Here is a 17847-nt window from a genome sequence, read left to right as displayed (position 1 = left end):
AGAGAAAAGTCTTCAAGAGAACGTGACTTTAACTTTTGATATAAGGTGACAAGAAACTACACTTGCATTTAGATTGATAAAGCAGATAAGCAATTTTTCAATTATCCACGTGTCAGACCCTGGACCTGATTCACTGATTTCAGTGCTATTTCAACAGTGTAAAACTGGAGTAACACAGTGGTGAATCTACCCCATCTATGTGTAAATGACTAAGGATCTCTCTCCTTACGTACAGAATCTGTACGCTGTAGAATGATGCGTCTGTATCCTATCCACTCTTAGGTCCGAAAGGTGAACCTGGCGAAACTATTACAGAATCAGGAGTTCCAGGCTCCCCTGGATCTCCAGGAAGAAATGGTGAAGTAGGACTTCCTGGTAAGAGCATAACTAGACTTCCAAGTAACCCTCTGAGTTTTCACTCTGACTTGCTTTTGCTAATTAAAAATGATTTTCCCCTGCAGGTGATCCTGGTCTGCCAGGTCAGCCTGGCTTGTCAGGCATCCCAGGTCCTAAGGGTGATCCAGGTATACCTGGCATTGGACTTCCAGGCCCACCAGGCCTAAAAGGTATACTTGCTACCACACCTTTGGAGAAGGGAATTATACTGGCTTTGGGCAGTGTCATTTTTCAGGTTTAATCTTTTTTTCTTAGCTTGCTCACATAGTTACATTCTTAAATCTCCAAAGTCTTTAAAAATGCCTACCTAAGTTGCATGCCACTGTTAAAAGCATTGGAAAACCTCAGTTTAGCTATGGTCCTTCATGTCTGTTCTCCTGTACTTTTGTGGAAGCTTAGGCTTTTCAACCCATCCTTGGGGTTAAAACCAAATAGAAGAGATTTTAGACATTGTAGAAGAAGACAGTTCAAGCAGTGTATAGCATAAATAACATAATCTCCACAATCAGTCGCCTGATTCCATGTTTCTGATGTAAATAATTTGCAGCCATAATGAGAATACCTAAAATGAGGAACATCCTTCATAAGAAGGGGTGATCTGAGAGGTATCCTGGGACTGTGCTATGATGTAGTGGTCCAGATCGATATACAGTGCATTATACACACTGCTGTCTAAACTGAACTGAGGTGCTTTGGTGCAATAGTGCATTTTGAGCGAACCAGACATAAGGGGGCTCTTTTAAAAGAACACTTACACAGTGGTTGCTAAATCTCCCTGAAATGTGTTGAGACTTGTTTGTTGCCTTACCTCAGTTGTTATCCTAACCTCCTCATTGGGTTGTAGGCTTCCCAGGAATGGCTGGCCCCCCAGGAGCACCAGGAGCCCCTGGACGACCAGGGCTCGAAGGGCCACCAGGACAATCTGGTTTCCCAGGACAAAAGGTCTGAAAATATCAATCTCTCTTCTAATGGGCTGTGGTTTAAGATTGAAGTTTGTCTCTTCAATTGTGCCATTGTAAAGTCTCTTCTTTGGTTGGGAAGGGTCTGCATCTGTAAGCAGCTCTCACCTCTCTCAAGTCAAAGGACCTTTCAAGTCATTTATCTTTTCTTACTCAGTAGCTGCTGTCCCCAGTGTTATATGTCCAGCTGCATTGCCTTGCAGAGTCTGCTCTAACATCTACAGTGCACAGTCTCCTGATGTGTAGGACCAGGGTTGCATGTCATAGGGCAGACCCGGATAGAATGCTCTGTGTAGCTGTCCACCTTAAACTGGTGATGGGGTGGGGATGGAATGGTCAACTTTACTGAAAATGTGTGCCTCCTTCTTACCCACCAGCATTTGTCCCTTCCCCTGGAATGGATGCAGCTGAAAAGTAGGGAGATATTTTCATTTAATCCCTTAAGGCTCTTCCAAATTTGAGTGAAGACACTTGCTAATCAACAAAAATGGTCCTTCATGAGCGCAGCAAATGGTGTTCTCTTACCAGTTCCTCTAGCATCAAATTTGAATAGATTTGTTTCATGAGACTGCAGTCAGGGTGGCTACACTCCCAACCAAGGGCTTGTCCAAGAAGGTTCCCCTGACCCTAAGAAAAGAACTTTGAGTATGATTCAGGCCATGTTTCCTGAGGGGAGCCCCATTTTACCCTTTCCCTTCCTGGACACTTCATAGCTGCAATACTAGAGCCATTCTGTCTAGGTGTGATGTGAGCTGGCCCTCCACACCATCCATGTCAGGTGGCCCTTCCCTCCTTATTGCGCACTCCCTGCCAGAGGCCAGTCGTGTTTGTATGGTATTGGAGGATTGGAGTGTAACCCTCCAGGAGTATGTCCTGTTACTAGATGGGTGACATGGATTTTGCCGTAATATCAGAAATCCCCCTTTTCTATAAGGTGCCTAATGTTGCCTAATCTTCCCTAGAATGATTTGCCTGAGTTGTGTGGCTGTAAATATTTTGGGAGTCTTTTTTTTTTTTTTTTAACCTCATGGCTTTTGGGGGGCTGGAGAGGAGGGGGGAATGTTTTCCCCTTTTGCTACTAGAAAAGGCTAACCTGCGAAACCCATTTCTTTTTTCCCTTACATCATAGGGGGACCCTGGATTTGGTGTCCCGGGACCACCTGGGCCACCAGGGCCACCGGGTTTTAAAGGAGTTCCGGGGCTGAAAGGTGATCCTGGCTTCCCAGGAAACCCTGGTTTTCCAGGGCAGTCAGGTTCTGATGGAACTCCTGGGCCAAAAGGTACAGCTTCATTATCTTCTGTTGAACTCTATATGGCTCTTAATCACTGAAAATTGCCTGTCATTGTGTGACAGTTGCTTAGGGCCAGATTTTTAAAGGTATTTAGGTACCTAATTCCCACTGTCATTATTTCAGTGGGAGTTAGGCACCTAAATACCTTTAAAAATCTGAGACTGCTTACATTGGGGCTGGTTTTTCCAAAGTGCAAAGCCTTTTGGTACGCATATAGACTGTGCCTGTCTAAATGCACATGGCAAACTGATGTTTGTGTTCCCAGGGTACAGGCAGACCGAAGTGCATGCATATTTTTGTGTGTTTTAAAATCTGGCCTCTAGCTGATAGAGGCAAATCCCCTCTGGTCAGGGTGCCGTACTTTAAATGGAGCCACTTCGTTGCATTCTTGTTTACCTACCAAAGTAGGCATTTAAAGTCAAAGGGGGAACTACACAAAAATGAGGAAGCTAGTTAAATGGAAATTAAAAGGAACAGTCACGGGTTGAAATGCCTGAAAACGGTGTGGAGCTATTTCAAAATGCCATAATAGAGGCCCAAACTAAATGTATATCCAAAATTTTAAAAAACAGTAGGAGGATCAAAAAACGCCACATAGCTAAACAGCAGAGTAAAAGAGGTGATTGGTGTCAAAAATGCATCCTTTAAAAACTGGAAGTCAAGTGTAGTGAGGAAAATAGAAAAGAGCATAAACTCTGGCAAGTCAGCTACAAAAGTATAAGTGGGCAGCTCAAGAAAGTTTTTGTGTCCTTAGCAAGTTGCTCTTCAAATTCTAACAGCAAAAAAAATTTAAGTCGTAAGAAGCAGGAAGCCAGCCAAACAATCAGTGGGGCCACTGAACAATTGAGGTGCTAAAGGAGCACTCAGAGAAAACAAGGAGAAGCAAAATGAATTCTTTGCATTGGTCTTCGCTGCAGAGGATATGGGGAGATCTCCACACCCAAGCAATTCTTTTTAGGTGACAAATCTGAGCAACTCTCCCAGACTGAGGTGTCTGTAAAGGAGGTTTTGGAACAAACTGATAAAATAAACAGTAATAAGTCACCTGTACCTGAGGTATTCTCCCAAGAGTTCTGAAGCAAATTGCGGAACTACTAACTATGATGTGTAACCTATCACTTAAATCAGCTTGTGTACCAGATGACTGGAGGGTAGCTAATGTAATGCTTAGTGTTTAAAAAGGCTCCAGGGGCAATCCTGGCAATTACAGGCCGGTAAGCCTAACTTCAGTATCAGACAATTTGGCTGAAACTATAGTATAGAACAGAATTATCAGACAGATAGACATTATCTGCTGGGGAAGAGTCAATATGGTTTTTGTAAAGGGAAAATCATGCCTCACCAATCTATTTGAATTCTTTGAGTATATCAACAAGCATGTAGACAAGGGTTGATCCACTTGGTGTAGTGTGCTTGGCCTTTCAGAAAGCCTTTGACAAAGTGTTATACCAATAAATTAAAAACCAGCAGGATCTTATTAAAGGGAAAAAGGCAAAATATCACATTTATTGTGAATACAGAAAGAATCATAGTAAGCAGTTAGTTATAGCTATAACATTCCATTCAATCTCATATTTATTCACACATTCATTCATACAAACACACACACACAGGTTCTGCAAGGTTGTTATCATAGTTACCAGCCTTAGAGTTGCTCATGCCAAGCCACTGGCCAGGTGGCCTGGACATGAGGAGGGAGCAGGGCCTTGTCAGATGCTCATCTGATGCTCCTGGAAGTTGGTTTGCAGAATCAGACCCCAAAGTTCTCACTTTTTAGAATCTATTTTTATACGAATTTCTTCCTATGCCAGTCTATGGGAATTGCTTCATCATGCTGTTTCTGAATCAATCAGCAGATGGCACATTCCTGACGGCTCCGTGCTGCTAGATGTTATCTTGGTCTTTGGTTCTCCCATTCTTGAGGCTGTTGGGTGGATTCCAGTCTGCCCTCCGGGGGTCCTCTGGTTATTTCCACTTGACGCCTTCTTCAGCCGATGGACACTGGATTCTTAGGCTGGCACCTCCCTGATCATTCAGTTATTATCCACACCAAGCATCCATCCACATACATCCTCTATCTCTATTTTAATCACAATTGTTAATACAACAAAAGGGCGGGGAGTCTCTGGGTGCTGTTTCTGTTGTTAGAGTATTGCTTTGAGTCTCTCTCTTTGTGAATTGCTTTGAGAACAGACTCTGTCTTAGAATGTACTAACACAATTAGCAGCTTGCAAGTTTCACACATAGAGGGAGAGAAACAGTACCAAAAACCAAGAGACCTCTTAATTAGTAATACCCTGGAATTTAAACTATGGGGAATCAAACTCATTTGTGATTTTAATACAGAACTTCTTTAATATGATCCAACAAAAGTCCCTCACCAAAGACTCTTAAGAAAAGTAAGCAGTCATAGGATAAAAGCAAGGGTCCCCTCATGGATCAGTAACTGGTTAAAAGACAGGAAGCAAAGGATAGGAATAAATGGTCAGTTTTCACAATGGAGAGAGTTAAATAGTGGAGTCCCTCAGGGATCTGTGCTGTTCAGCATATTTATAAATGATCTGAATAAAGGGGTACACAGGAAGTGGCAAAATTTACACACAAATATAAAATTACTCAAGATAAGTCCAACATTCACTGTGAAGAGTTGCAAAGAAATCTCACAGAACTGGGTCTCTGGGCAAGAAAATGACAGATGAAATTTATTGTTGATGGGGCAAAGTAATGCACATTGGAAAAATAATCCCAATTATACATATAAAATGATGAGGGCTAAATTATCTGTTAGCACTCAAGAAAGAGACTGTAGAGTCATCATAGAATCAGAGTACTGGAAGGGACCTCAAGAGGTCATCTAGTCCAGTCCCCTGCACTCATGGCAGGAATACGTATTATCTATTCTATACCATCCCTGACAGGTGTTTGTGTAACCTGCTCTTAAAATCTCCAATGATGGAGATTCCACAGCCTCCCTAGGCAATTTATTCCAATGCTTAAGCACCCTGACAGAATATTTTTCCTAATGTCCTACCTAAACCACCCTTGCTGCAATTTAAGCCCATTGTTTCTTGTCCTATCCTCAGAGGTTAAGGAGAATAATTTTTCTCCCTCTTCCTTGTAACAAACTTTTATGTACTTGAAAACTATTATTATGTCCCCCCTCAGTCTTCTCTTCTCCATACTAAACAAACCCAGTTTTTTCAATCTTCCCTCATAGGTCATGTTTTCTAGACCTTTTAATAATTTTTGTTGCTCTTCTCTGGACTTACTCCAATTTGTCCACATCTTTCCTGAAATGTGGTGCCCAGAATTGGACACAGTACTCCAGTTGAGGCCTAATCAGCATGGAGTAGAGCGAAAGAATTACTTCTCGTGTCTTGCTTACAATATTCCTGCTAATAGATCCCAGAATGGTGCTTGCTTTTTTTTTTTTCCTCTTCCAAACAGAGTTACACTGTTGACTTGTTGTTAGCTTGTGATCCATTCTGATCCCCAGATCCTTTTCCACAGTACTCCTTCCTAGGCAGTCGTTTCCCATTTTGTATGTGTGCAACTGATTGCTCCTTCCTAAGTGGAGTACTTTCCTTTTGTCCTTGTTGAATTTCATCCTGTTTACTTCAGACCATTTCTCCAGATCATTCTGAAATTTAACCCTATCCTCCAAAGCACTTGAAAACATCCACTCAGTGTGCAGTGGCAGTTTAAAAAAGCTAACAATGTTAGGAACCATTAGGAAAGGGATAGATAATAAGACAGAAAATATCATGATATCACTATATAAATCCATGGTACGCCCACACCTTGAATGCTGTGTGCATCTCAAAAAAGATATCTTAGAATTGGAAAAGGTACAGAGAAGGGCAATGAAAATGGTTAGGGGTATGGAACAGTTTCTGTGCAAGGAGAGAGTAAAAAGACTGGCACTGTTGATCTTAGAAAAGAGATAATGAAGATATCTATAAAATCATGAAAGCTATGGAGAAAGTGAATGGGGAAGTGTTATTTACCGCTTCTCATAGCACAAGAATAGGGGTCACCCAACAAAATTAGTAGGCAGCAGGTTTAAAACAAACATAGGGAAGTACTTCATACAGTTCACAGTTAATCCTTGGAGCTTGTTGTCATGGGATGTTGTGAAGGCCAAAAGTATAACTGGGTTCAAAAAAGAATTTGATAAGTTCATGGAGAATAGGTCCATCACTGGCTATTAGCCAAGATGATCAAGAATGCAACCCCATGCTCTGGGTGTCCCTAAACCTCCAACAGACAGAAGGTAGAACCGGATGTCGGGATGGATCACTCAGAATTGCCCAGTTCTATTCATTTCCTCTGAAGCATCTGTTACGGGCCACTGTCAGAAACAGGATGCTGAGCTAGATGGACCATTGATATGACCCAGAGTGGCCATTCTTATGTTACATTCATCAATTTGATGCACTTTATTTTCACTTAAGCTGCTTTAATTTTTTATGAACTTGTGGCATTAGCAATTGTCTGCACTGTATTGCATATATATCTCTGGTTTGCTGTATAGCAAAGGTATTTGTGAACAGTTTGTTAGACTAGTGGGCTATGGCACAAGAACAAGTCTCTGGACCATCTTTCAAAAGTGGCCTCTGAAATTACATGCACAAGTGGGTTTTTGCACATCTAACTTCCACTTGCATGTGCACAGGGACCAGATTCCAATGAACAATGTGTAGACACTTCATAGATGACTTCTGAAAATGAATGTGAAAACCCTGAGATTCCTCACTGTTGAACTAAATTAGAATTTTCTTTAAGGTGACCCTGGAGCAAGCGGACCACCTGGGTTAGTGGGACCCCCAGGGTTCCCAGGAATTGGTGGTCAAGGTCCACCTGGACAACCTGGCCCTCCAGGACCTGTGGGCCCACCAGGTAAGAGTTGAGTGATTATAACTTTGGAGTTATTGCTGACCTGTTGTCTGTCAGGCAAGCAGGCAGGCAGGCAGGCACACCAGCGCTGTACAAAAGTGCCAGTAAACAACAAATAGGAAGGGAGGGCCGGAGACTTCATGACTCTCAGTTTGGACAATACCCTTTTCATAACGTGGGCCAAGTTCTGCCTTTATATTCTGTCCCATACAAACCCGCAGAAGGCACTGGGGGTTGCACAGTGATGGACAGCTGGGAAAAATTTGGCCTGTCACATTTGTTAATGCAGCCCAAGAATGCATATCGTCAGGGTGTTGCCATTTGAGTAAACTGAAGAGCAATCAAGGATGCACAAGCCTGCCTTGGGGGTGGTGTGGAGTCATGCTGCCCCAGCAGGAGCTCTAGGAAGCATTGTGCCCCACAGAGAGACAATATCTCCCAAAGCTCCTGGGGAATATATCCATTCTGCCACTCCTTAGGAGAGGCCACGTAAACTCCTCTCCTTGGCAGAGGGGAGTGGCATGTTAATCTAGCACTTCTGGGTTACTGAGAGGGTAGACGGTATTCCTTCATTGCTATGCTGTCTTTAAAAAGACAAATTATGTGATGCCCAATTCTGGATGTACAGTGTGCTGTCAACTGGTATTGAAGTCATTGGGTACTGTTGAGGGTGCTCTGCACCTCACAGGATCAGGCCCATAATGTTAAAGGAAATAGTTCTCTCAGCCAACATAATATTGAAAATGTGGTACTTTTATGGACCTTAAGGGTACATTATTGTAGCAACCAAAATAATGTATTTGTTACTCAAGTGTGCACAGACTATATACTGGAAATTATTTCATAACCCTTAAGTGAAATAAATTAACCCAAATGATTAAGTTATCAAGACAGTCCTTAACTACTGAAGTAGTTTAACCAACTCGACACTTCATATTCAGTTGACAAGACCCATTTTTAAATAACTTCAATTTTATTGTGATCCAAAATTGATAAATTTGACATCTTGTGCTTTGGCCAAAAGCAAACAAAAAATGCCCTATGTAACAATACTGTTCCTCACACCACTTCCATTAAAGTTCATAAGTAGACATTCAGGGCATGATCCACTGCCAACTGACGTCCGTGGGAAGTCTTTCCATTCACTTCAATAGGCATTGAAGTATGGCCTAAATCAGCTGAAAAATGGCTTTGTTCCTAGGTATTTCAGAGTGGCTGGTCATTACTGCATCAGGTAGAAAAAGAACACACTAAGCACTAGTATTCTGTTGTATGAATAAGAAGCTACCAGAAGAAAGGGTCACATACATTCACTTTATAAACGCACAACTGGAAACAAACTTGTTAATTTTAATTCAGTTTATGATCACTTGTGACTTCCAGGACGGCCATTGCCATCATGCTCTTCATTCAGGAAAGTTGGGAAGTTCTGGGACTCCTTGTTGGGTCCAGGTTAAATTACCAAACTAGGAGTCTTCCCATAGTACTAATGAGGAAGCATGTCTCTAGCAAAGGGAGTTTTGGTAATCTTGTATTTAAAATTACTTAATTTTTATAAAAGGATTTTCTAGTTCCAATTCTATATACTGAGAGTAGGGGGAGGAGAAGGGGTTAAAATTCTGTTCACAAAGTGTTTTATTTTTGAGAGAGGTTCTTCTAAATTACTTTCACTGAATGGGATTTCCACTTCCCTAAGCCTGTGACTGCAAATGCACAGCAATAACCATAGTGAGAATGTGCTGTATGAGCTAGAGAACAACTTTGTTAATGCTGAAATGTTTTGAAAATATACCTAGTCTTTGCTGTACACATATAGATACTGCTACTGTATGACCACTATCCTACATTTCTGATTTGTTTTAGTGATAGCCACCCTAAGTGAAGTGCCAAAATTTGGGCTGGCATTATAGATAGTGCATGGCAGAAAACCCGTAGCCAGCAGAGGAGCAAGGGGCAGAGGTACCTGAGCATATACCTAGCTTTAAGTAAAAAGACTGAGGAGTCCTTGTGGCACCTTAGAGACTAACAAATTTATTTGAGCATAAGCTTTCGTGGGCTAAAACCTACTTCATCGGATGCATGCAGTGGAAAATACAATAGGAACATAGATAGATACACACAGAGAACATGAAAAAATGGGTGATGCCATACCCACTATAACGAGAGTGATAAGTTAAGGTGAGCTATTATCAACAGGAGAAAAAATACCTTTTGTCGTGATAATCAGGATGGCCCATTTCCAACAGTTGACAAGGTGTGAGTAACAGTAGGGGAAAAAATAAACATGGGGAAATTTTTACTTTGTGTAATGACCCATCCACTCCCAGTCTTTATTCAAGCCTAATTTAATGGTGTCCAGTTTGCAAATTAATTCCAATTCAGTGGTCTCTCATTGGAGTCTGTTTTTCTGTTGTTGTTGTTGTTGTATTTCTCCTGCTGATAATAGCTCACCTTAACTGATTGCTCTCGTTATAGTGGGTATGGCAACACCCATTTTTTTCATGTTCTCTGTGTGTGAGTATATATATATATATATATCTTCTTACTGTATTTTCCACTGCATGCATCCGATGAAGTGGGTTTTAGCCTATGAAAGCGTATGCTCAAATAACTTTGTTAGTCTCTAAGGTGCCACAAGTACTTCTCGTTCTTTTTGTTGATACAGACTAATACGGCTACCACTGAAACCTAGCTTTAAGTGTGTCAATAGTCCCACTGACTTTAAAGGGACTACTCATCTGCTTAAAGTCTGGCATGCGCTTAAGCACCTTGCTCACGCAGGGAAGCTGATCTGCAGGTCCTCTGCCTGCAACCTGGTTTCAGTGCCCAGTGCTGGGGATGGAGGTGATCTGAATGACCCATGTATCAGTTCCCCGACCCATCAGTGACCTCTCTACATGCCCTCATGGCACAGACTGTGCCTGGTTGTGGTAGGGAGTTTGTTAGACACACAGAGCAACACTGCTTTTTAAGTGTATGAAATGTGTGTCTTTGGATATCCATTATACCTGTTTCCAGGTGCTAGGCAGAGTTTGACTCCATGTGGTTGCTAATTCGCTCTTGGGAAAAGAAGTGCTTTGTGGTCTAAGTAAAACAAATATACCTGTCTCAATGGATCAATATGGCTAATTTTTCATTGTAGCTCTATGTTAAAGATCATTGTGCCTACTAACAGCATGACAACACTGAAACGTAGTGCATGACTGAGGCTTTAAGTAAACCATCTATTTTAATCCTATAGGTGCTGCTACTTGTCTGGTGCAATGTGCATGTTGCCTCCCCCATCCCTCATTCCTGTGTCCCACTGAGTCAGAATAGTCTACTCCTTTTTGTTATAATAGATTAACTTTCTTGGGATTCTGGTTTTCAGGGGAATTGCAACAATCTTAAGTATTCCTTTGTTCAGCTTTTCCTTTTTATGCACCACCATTTATTTAAACAGTTTGCAGTGTCTGTATATTTTGTTCTTACAAAACAAGCTACTCCAGTGTTTATTCTGTAGCATATTTTAGTACAGTTCTGATCCAGTCGAACACATTTGAGAAGCAGAAGGGGAAAAATGGGAATGTTATCACAGATTCAAAGACATGTTGATTTTACTCCAGGTTCACCTATCAAGAAATATTGAAAGTATTTGTCCTCTTACCAGGTTATATACTTCCTTCATAGTTTATTTTGTTTGGTGATGGAGTCCCCATAGACATTGGAGCATGGGCCATACCTTCTGGGGCTTTGTTTTTCCCCTACAGGAGAACAATTCCACTCACAATACTCTAATTTATTATACATATTTATATAATTTATTATGTTTGTTATGGTAGGAACCAAAGGGTAATTGATCAGTGCAAGCAGATAGGCACATTTTTCTTTGTGAGTTATAGACGTCTGATTTACTTCTAGTCTATAGAGCAGGGGTCTCAAACTCAATTTACCTTAGGGACAGTGCCAGTCCTCAAATCCTCCCCATGGGCCAATAATGTCACTCATGCCACCAAGAACCCGCCCCACAAAACTCCGCCCCCCCAACCTGCCTAAGGCTCTGGGAGGGAGTTTGGGTGGGGGAGGAGGTCTGAGGTAGGGGATTAGGTTGCAGGCTGTGGGAGGGAGTTTGGGTACAGAAGGGGTGAGAGGTTGGGCTCTGGGAGGGAGTTTGGGTGGTGGAGGGGGTCTGTGGTGCAGGTTCTGGGATGGAGTTTGGGTGCTGGGTGCAGGCTCGGGGGTGGGGGTGCAGGAGGAGGGGGTGGTGTTGCAGGCTCTGGGACAGAGGAGGGGGAAGGGGTGCAGGCTCTGGGAGGGAATTTGGGGACAGGAGGGGGGGTGTGGGAAGGGGGTGCAGACTCTGGGAGGGAGTTTGGAGGCTGGGGGTGTGAGGGAGAGGGTGCAAGCTCTTGGAGGGAGTTTGGGGGGGGTGCATGGGAAGGGGGAGAGGGTGCAGGCTCTGGAAGGGGGTCAGGGCGTGCAGTGCTTACCTGGGACTCCAAGGCAGGGTGGGCTGGGAGGCCTCTGTGCGCTGCCCCTAGGGATCACCGCGGCAGTTTCCCATTGGCCACAGGGGCGCTTGGGGTGGGGGCCGTGCACGGAGTCACAGCCCCTCCTTGGGGCCGCAGGGAGGGGCCGGCAGCCACGTGGAGCGAGTGCACAGGAAACCACTCAGCTCCACTGCACTGCTGGTGATGGGCAGGGCCCCGGGTAGTTTTAAATCGCCCAGGGAACGTGCGGCAGGGGAGCACCCGGGGGGCGGCAGGTAGAGCCAAGGGAGAGACTTGGCCCCAAAATTGCTGGAGTCCCATGGGCCACATTGGGGAGGTTTTCGGGCCGCAGATGGCCCGTTGGCCGGAACTTTGAAGACCCCTGCTGTAGAGTGAGAGTCTCTAAATCACTCTTGAGTCTTTGTACAGTGGCAGCGCAAAGCACTATCAGCTGAAGCATTGGGCTGTCCTACACTATTTGTTTTTTATTGTTCCTGACACTGAATGTGTCAAAACAATCTCCATAAGAGAGATTACAGAAGAGGCTCCTAACTAGTGCATTGTATTGTCTTCAAACAAACTTGAGACAATGGGGAAAATATTATTTCATATACTATAATACACAACAGAAAAATAATTCATGTAGCACCACATCTTACTAAGCTCTCCAGCAGCTTTAAAGAGCCATCAATATAGTAACAGTCTGCAAAAGCAATAGACGGCTAGGCATTCCCAATAAGGGATTCAGTTTTTCTTTATAAAGTGGAAGCATCTTTGAAAATTCCCTTTTGGAGGGATCCTCAGAAAGATGGTGCTCAACAGCCAAATATCAACCACCGAGTAGGGCGCGCACAGGTGTCAGTGAGATGAACAGGCCAGCATCGAATGGCTGTGTTGGTGCAGGCAATGTATAAAGATGGCTTAAGAGGAGATCTTGGACCATTTCCAAAAGCTTGCTAGGTTAGGAGACAGGAACACAGTCCAATGTTTTGTTTTTGTTTTGTTTTGTTTTTTTTGAAAGATTGCACTGTAGTAGTTAAAAAAATCTTTCAGTCAGTTACTTCTCTCTGTGCAGAATGGTGGCTGCTGTTGAAAAATGCCTATAATGAAATTTACTTACAAACCAGTTTCTTGTAGCTGTAATACTGTTATATACTTTGTAGTTAGACCTGTGCTCAGTAACTTTTAGTATAGATTTTTGTTCTAATCTGTATGTGCATAATTTTGTTTCCTAACCTAATGACTCTCTTGCAACTCATTACTTTTCCCTGTGCCTCAACTTCCTGATGAATGCTAACTCGTTGGCTTTTGAACCTCAGGTCCACCAGGTACTGTGATTTCTTCACCAAAGCCACCTTCTTTTTGTCTTAAATTAAGATTATTAGTTTATTTAAACTACATTTCAAGACTGAAAGTCACCACTTAACTCAACCTGTGCAATCCCATTGAAGGAAGTGGAGTTGTGCCTCCCTACTATGACTGGTGCCTTTGGCTCAGTCTCACTAATATTAAGCAATGTTACTTTTGTTTTTTAAACAGTTCCCATTGAGGCATATTTTTAATTTAGACAAACTTGATGAAACACAGAACTTGGCTGTCCTTTGAAAATTAATGCCCATTTGAGGTTATCTTATAACCTAATAGTGTGGGCCTCCTCCATGCAATTCAACTGGGATTTCATTTCACCTGAAGCCAGGATTTTGCATTTGTGCTGTATATAGGAATTATTAGGCTGAACCATGAAATAAAAACAAGACTTTGTTAAAATAAATAGTCACCCTGATATTAAAAAGAGCACTTAATTTTTTTTTCTGTGGGGAAAAAAATGCATTTGTGCATTTAATGGATCAAATTGTGGGAAATTTAATCTTCTGCACAGTTAATTTGTGAGGAGAATTTGTGTCTTTAACTCCTACTTTAGTCATGCAATTGAATAAATACCAAAAACAAAATACAGGGTCACCAAGGGTTATATGTACTGGGCTGCTGACAAACTTTTAGCATCGCCTTATGAAAAATGTAGACTTTAATACTCTAGTTTTGCAGCAGGGCAATTGGACCCCAATCCTGCAAGCTCATATGTATGTGACCCTTGAGCCTGCACAAAGCCCCACTGAAATGAATTAAGTCTGCCTGCTTGGATCCCATTGCAGGATCAAGGCTTTGGAAGTCAAAACATTTACCTATTGTGGGAGTTCCATCAAGGTATTATGGCAATGTGCTGCCAGTAAAGAGTAGCTATTCCACTACGACTACCATCCCCAAACACACATATACACACACACACACCCCTCAACCATGCCCGATCTCTTGCTAAAGGATGGTGTTTTAATAATGTCTAGGATTACAAGGAGTTCCAGGTGAGAAAGGAGATCCTGGCCCTCCTGGATTCGACATCCCTGGTCCACCTGGTGACAGAGGCAGTCCGGGATTTCCAGGAACACCCGGTCTCATTGGGTCTCCAGGTTCACCAGGACCACCAGGACGAGATGGAATATCAGGATTTCCAGGTAAATTCAAACATGCCAGAAGAGCATTGTTACCTGTAGGCATATACGTGTGTGTTCTCCACTGTTTGGGCATGCTATCGGCCTTAGTGAGAGATGTCGTTGAACTTGGGCTTGCTTACTGTACCTTGCAGATGACTGAAAAGCAGTTTATCCATGGGCGCCCCGTGAGATCCTTCATTGCAATAAATCTGAATTAGGGACAAATCCCAGTCTCTAATATTGGATGCACATTTCAGAGTCCCCTAGGAATTTTGGAGGGAGATTGGATCCAGGGCTGTTTTGGTGAGGAAGCATCTCTAATTGTAATATCCATTGTCTATCCATCCCCTCCCAATGCAGGGCTTTGCAGTAGTCACTGTGTGTTACAGTCTAAGCATTATAGGTGGGATTTACCACTATAGCGCTCAGGCCTAACTCTGCTCCTATTAAAGTCAGTGCTAAAACTCCTGTTCACTTCAGTGTCAGCAGGTAAGCAAATGCTGAGCACTTCTGCAAATCCCACCCTAAAACCATGTTTACCACCTTTCTTTATATTGTAATGTTATAGAGATGTTTAAATCTGCTTTGAGGTCATATTTTGAGTGTAAAGTTTGGTAGGTAGGTAAGTATGCATCATTATTAAAGGGACTAAAGATTATTTAGGTAAATTAGGTGTACTCAAGTTGGCAAAGCCTGATGAAATTCACCCTAGACTACTTAAGTAACTAGCTGAAACAATCTCGGAATCATGAACTTGTGAAGGATGGGTGAGGCCCTAGAGGACCGGAGAAGAGCAAACATAGTACCTGCAGCTGGCTCACATGATCGCAGCACCACTCTGGTTTGGCACGTCTGCCCCTCCATCTCTGTCTATGGAGAGGCAGACTTGCCAAACCTGAGTGGCACTGTGACCGTGTGGGCCAGGTCACCATGCTGAAGCTGGGAGCCAGGCCCAGCCCTTCCAGCCAGGAGCTGCTGCGTGGTGAGTGTAATGTGTGTTCGTTCGCCAGCCCTCGCTTCACCCACACACATGCCCCCGCTCTTCCCTCTTTCCATCCCACATGGTGGTTTTCCTGTACCTCTGCTGTGAAATTAATTAAAAATTTCTGCAATAAAATCATAGCCCTAGTAGTAATAGTTTACATGGATTTGTCAAGAACAAATCCTGCCAAACCAACCTAATTTGCTCCTTTGACAGGGTTACTTGCCTGGTGGATATGAGGGAAGCAGTAAATGTGATATCTTTATTTTAGTAAGGCTTTTGACATAGTCTATAAGCAAACTGGCAAAATGTGGTCTAAATGAAATTACTATAAGGAGGGTGCATAACTGGTTGAAAGATCATATGGAGGGTAATTATCAATGGTTTGCTATCAAACTGGGAGAGCATAGCTAGTGGGGTCCTACAAGGGCTTGTCCTGTGTTTGGAACTATTCAACATTTTCTTTAATGACTTGGATAATGGAGTGGAGGACATACTTATGACCTTGAAAAATTGGGAGAAATGATCTGAAATCAACAAGATGGAATTCAATAAAGATAAGTGTAAAGTACTACACATAGGTAGGAAAAATCAAATGCACAAATACAAAATATGGAATAACTGACAAGGCAGTAGTACTGCTAAAAAGGATCTGGGGGTTATAATGGATTACAAATTGAATCCAAGTCAATAATGTGATGCAGTTGCAAAAAAGGCTAAAACCGTGTTGGGCTGTATTAACAGAAGTGTAATAGGTAAGATATGGGAGGTAATTGTTTTTCTCTACTAGGTACTGGAGAGGCCTCCACTTGGAATATTGTGTCCAGTTTTGGGTGCCACACTTTAAAAAAGATGTAGAGAAACTGGAGAGAGGCCAGAGGAGAGCAGTAAAAATTATAAAAGGTTTAGAAAATCTGACCTAGGAGGAAAGACTCATTTTTTTTTAATATGTTTAGTCTGGAGAAAGGAAGAGTGAAATAGAATCTAACAACACTCTTCAAATATGGTAAGGACTGTTGTAAAGAGGACAGTGATCAATTGTTCTCCATGTCCACTGCAGATAGGACAAGAAGTAGAGGGCTTTAATCTGCAGCAAGGGAGATTTGGGTTAGATATGAGGGGAAATGTTCTAACTATATAAGCATAGCTAAGTTCTGGAACAGGTTTCTAAGGGAGGTTGTAGAATCCCTGTCCCTGGAGGTTTTTAAGAGCAGTTTGGACAAGCACCTGGTAGGCATGGTCTCTAGGTCACTTGGTCCTTCCTCAACCTAGGAGGCTGAACTTGATGACTTCGCTATGATTTTTCAGTATTCTGTTTTACTGCAAAAGGATCTGACTCCACGCAATGAAAGCCATTATATTCCAAGAAATAGACTGTTTCGTTCTCCCCAGTTGTGCTTGCGTATTTATAATTGCCTCTTTGACTTTCAGTAAATAACGCTTTAAATTCAAAATAAAAATAACTCTCCCTCATGAAATATTTTATACAGGAAACGGATTTATACGGCTTATCAGAAACAAACACCCACCACTCTCTGCAAGAACTAATAATGGAACAGCCTGCGCCACATCCAAGTATAATTATTCTAGGAAGTTATTTTTCTATATGAGCCTGATCGTCAGAAGGGCTAAGCACTGTAACACCCATTGAAACCACTGGGATTTACCTGGGCTCAGTCTCTCACTGGGTCTGGCCCTTTTATGTTTTAGGTATAAAATGAGAATTACTCAAGTTAGCAGACTTTGATGTACAGGGTTAATACCATAGGAATGAAGACAGGTGAACGTTAAGTACTTTTTGCTTTGGAGTTTTTGTTCAGAATGACACTGGTGGTTCAATGCATCTAGGTGCCAAAGGTGAGATGGGTGTGATGGGAGCTCCAGGTCCACAAGGCCCTCCTGGAACTCCTGGCAGAAATGGCCTTCCTGGTCCTAAAGGTAACATTTGTCTGACTATTTTCAATGCAGAGAATTTAACACTGCTTATCCTTCAAAGTTGTTGGGAGCAGCTTCTGATGTATTCTTGGTTTTGTTGGGGAGTTACATAGCATAAATCAGTTCAGAATTTCATTGCTAAGGTTGGGTTGGGTTATCTTTCTGACTTTGGTATTCACAGGTACTTTGTTTAAAGCAGTAGTAAGCTATCCATGTGACATGTTGGAAGGGGCATTCTGAGGCTTTAGCTGTTTCATCTTTGAGATCCTTGGATTGAAGACATTAAAGAAATGCAAATGATGATAAAGATAATACTTGTTAAAGTCTGTTTCAGACAATGTAAAAGATGGACTGATGGCTTTGCGTCGTCAGGCCTTCCAGAGCTGGCTTTATGCAGCATGGATGAAATTCACTCCCTCCACATAAAGC

At 42.4% G+C, this 17847-nt stretch overlaps 1 protein-coding gene across 1 annotated transcript in view; it reads left to right on the top strand.

The window, feature by feature from the left end:
• The window catches only part of COL4A5 (collagen type IV alpha 5 chain), a 138634-nt gene that overhangs the window by 86767 nt on the left and 34020 nt on the right, over window positions 1-17847 (top strand). The window contains exons 26-32 of the mRNA XM_073361228.2: window positions 283-375; window positions 462-566; window positions 1241-1338; window positions 2485-2635; window positions 7433-7546; window positions 14355-14522; window positions 17332-17421. Coding sequence (XP_073217329.2) covers window positions 283-375; window positions 462-566; window positions 1241-1338; window positions 2485-2635; window positions 7433-7546; window positions 14355-14522; window positions 17332-17421 — 819 coding nt within the window. The remainder of the gene's footprint in view (window positions 1-282; window positions 376-461; window positions 567-1240; window positions 1339-2484; window positions 2636-7432; window positions 7547-14354; window positions 14523-17331; window positions 17422-17847) is intronic.

Source organism: Lepidochelys kempii, chromosome 9 (genome assembly GCF_965140285.1).
Source record: "Lepidochelys kempii isolate rLepKem1 chromosome 9, rLepKem1.hap1, whole genome shotgun sequence".
Lineage (NCBI taxonomy): Eukaryota > Metazoa > Chordata > Testudines > Cheloniidae > Lepidochelys > Lepidochelys kempii.
This window is presented reverse-complemented; position numbering and strand designations above follow the sequence as displayed.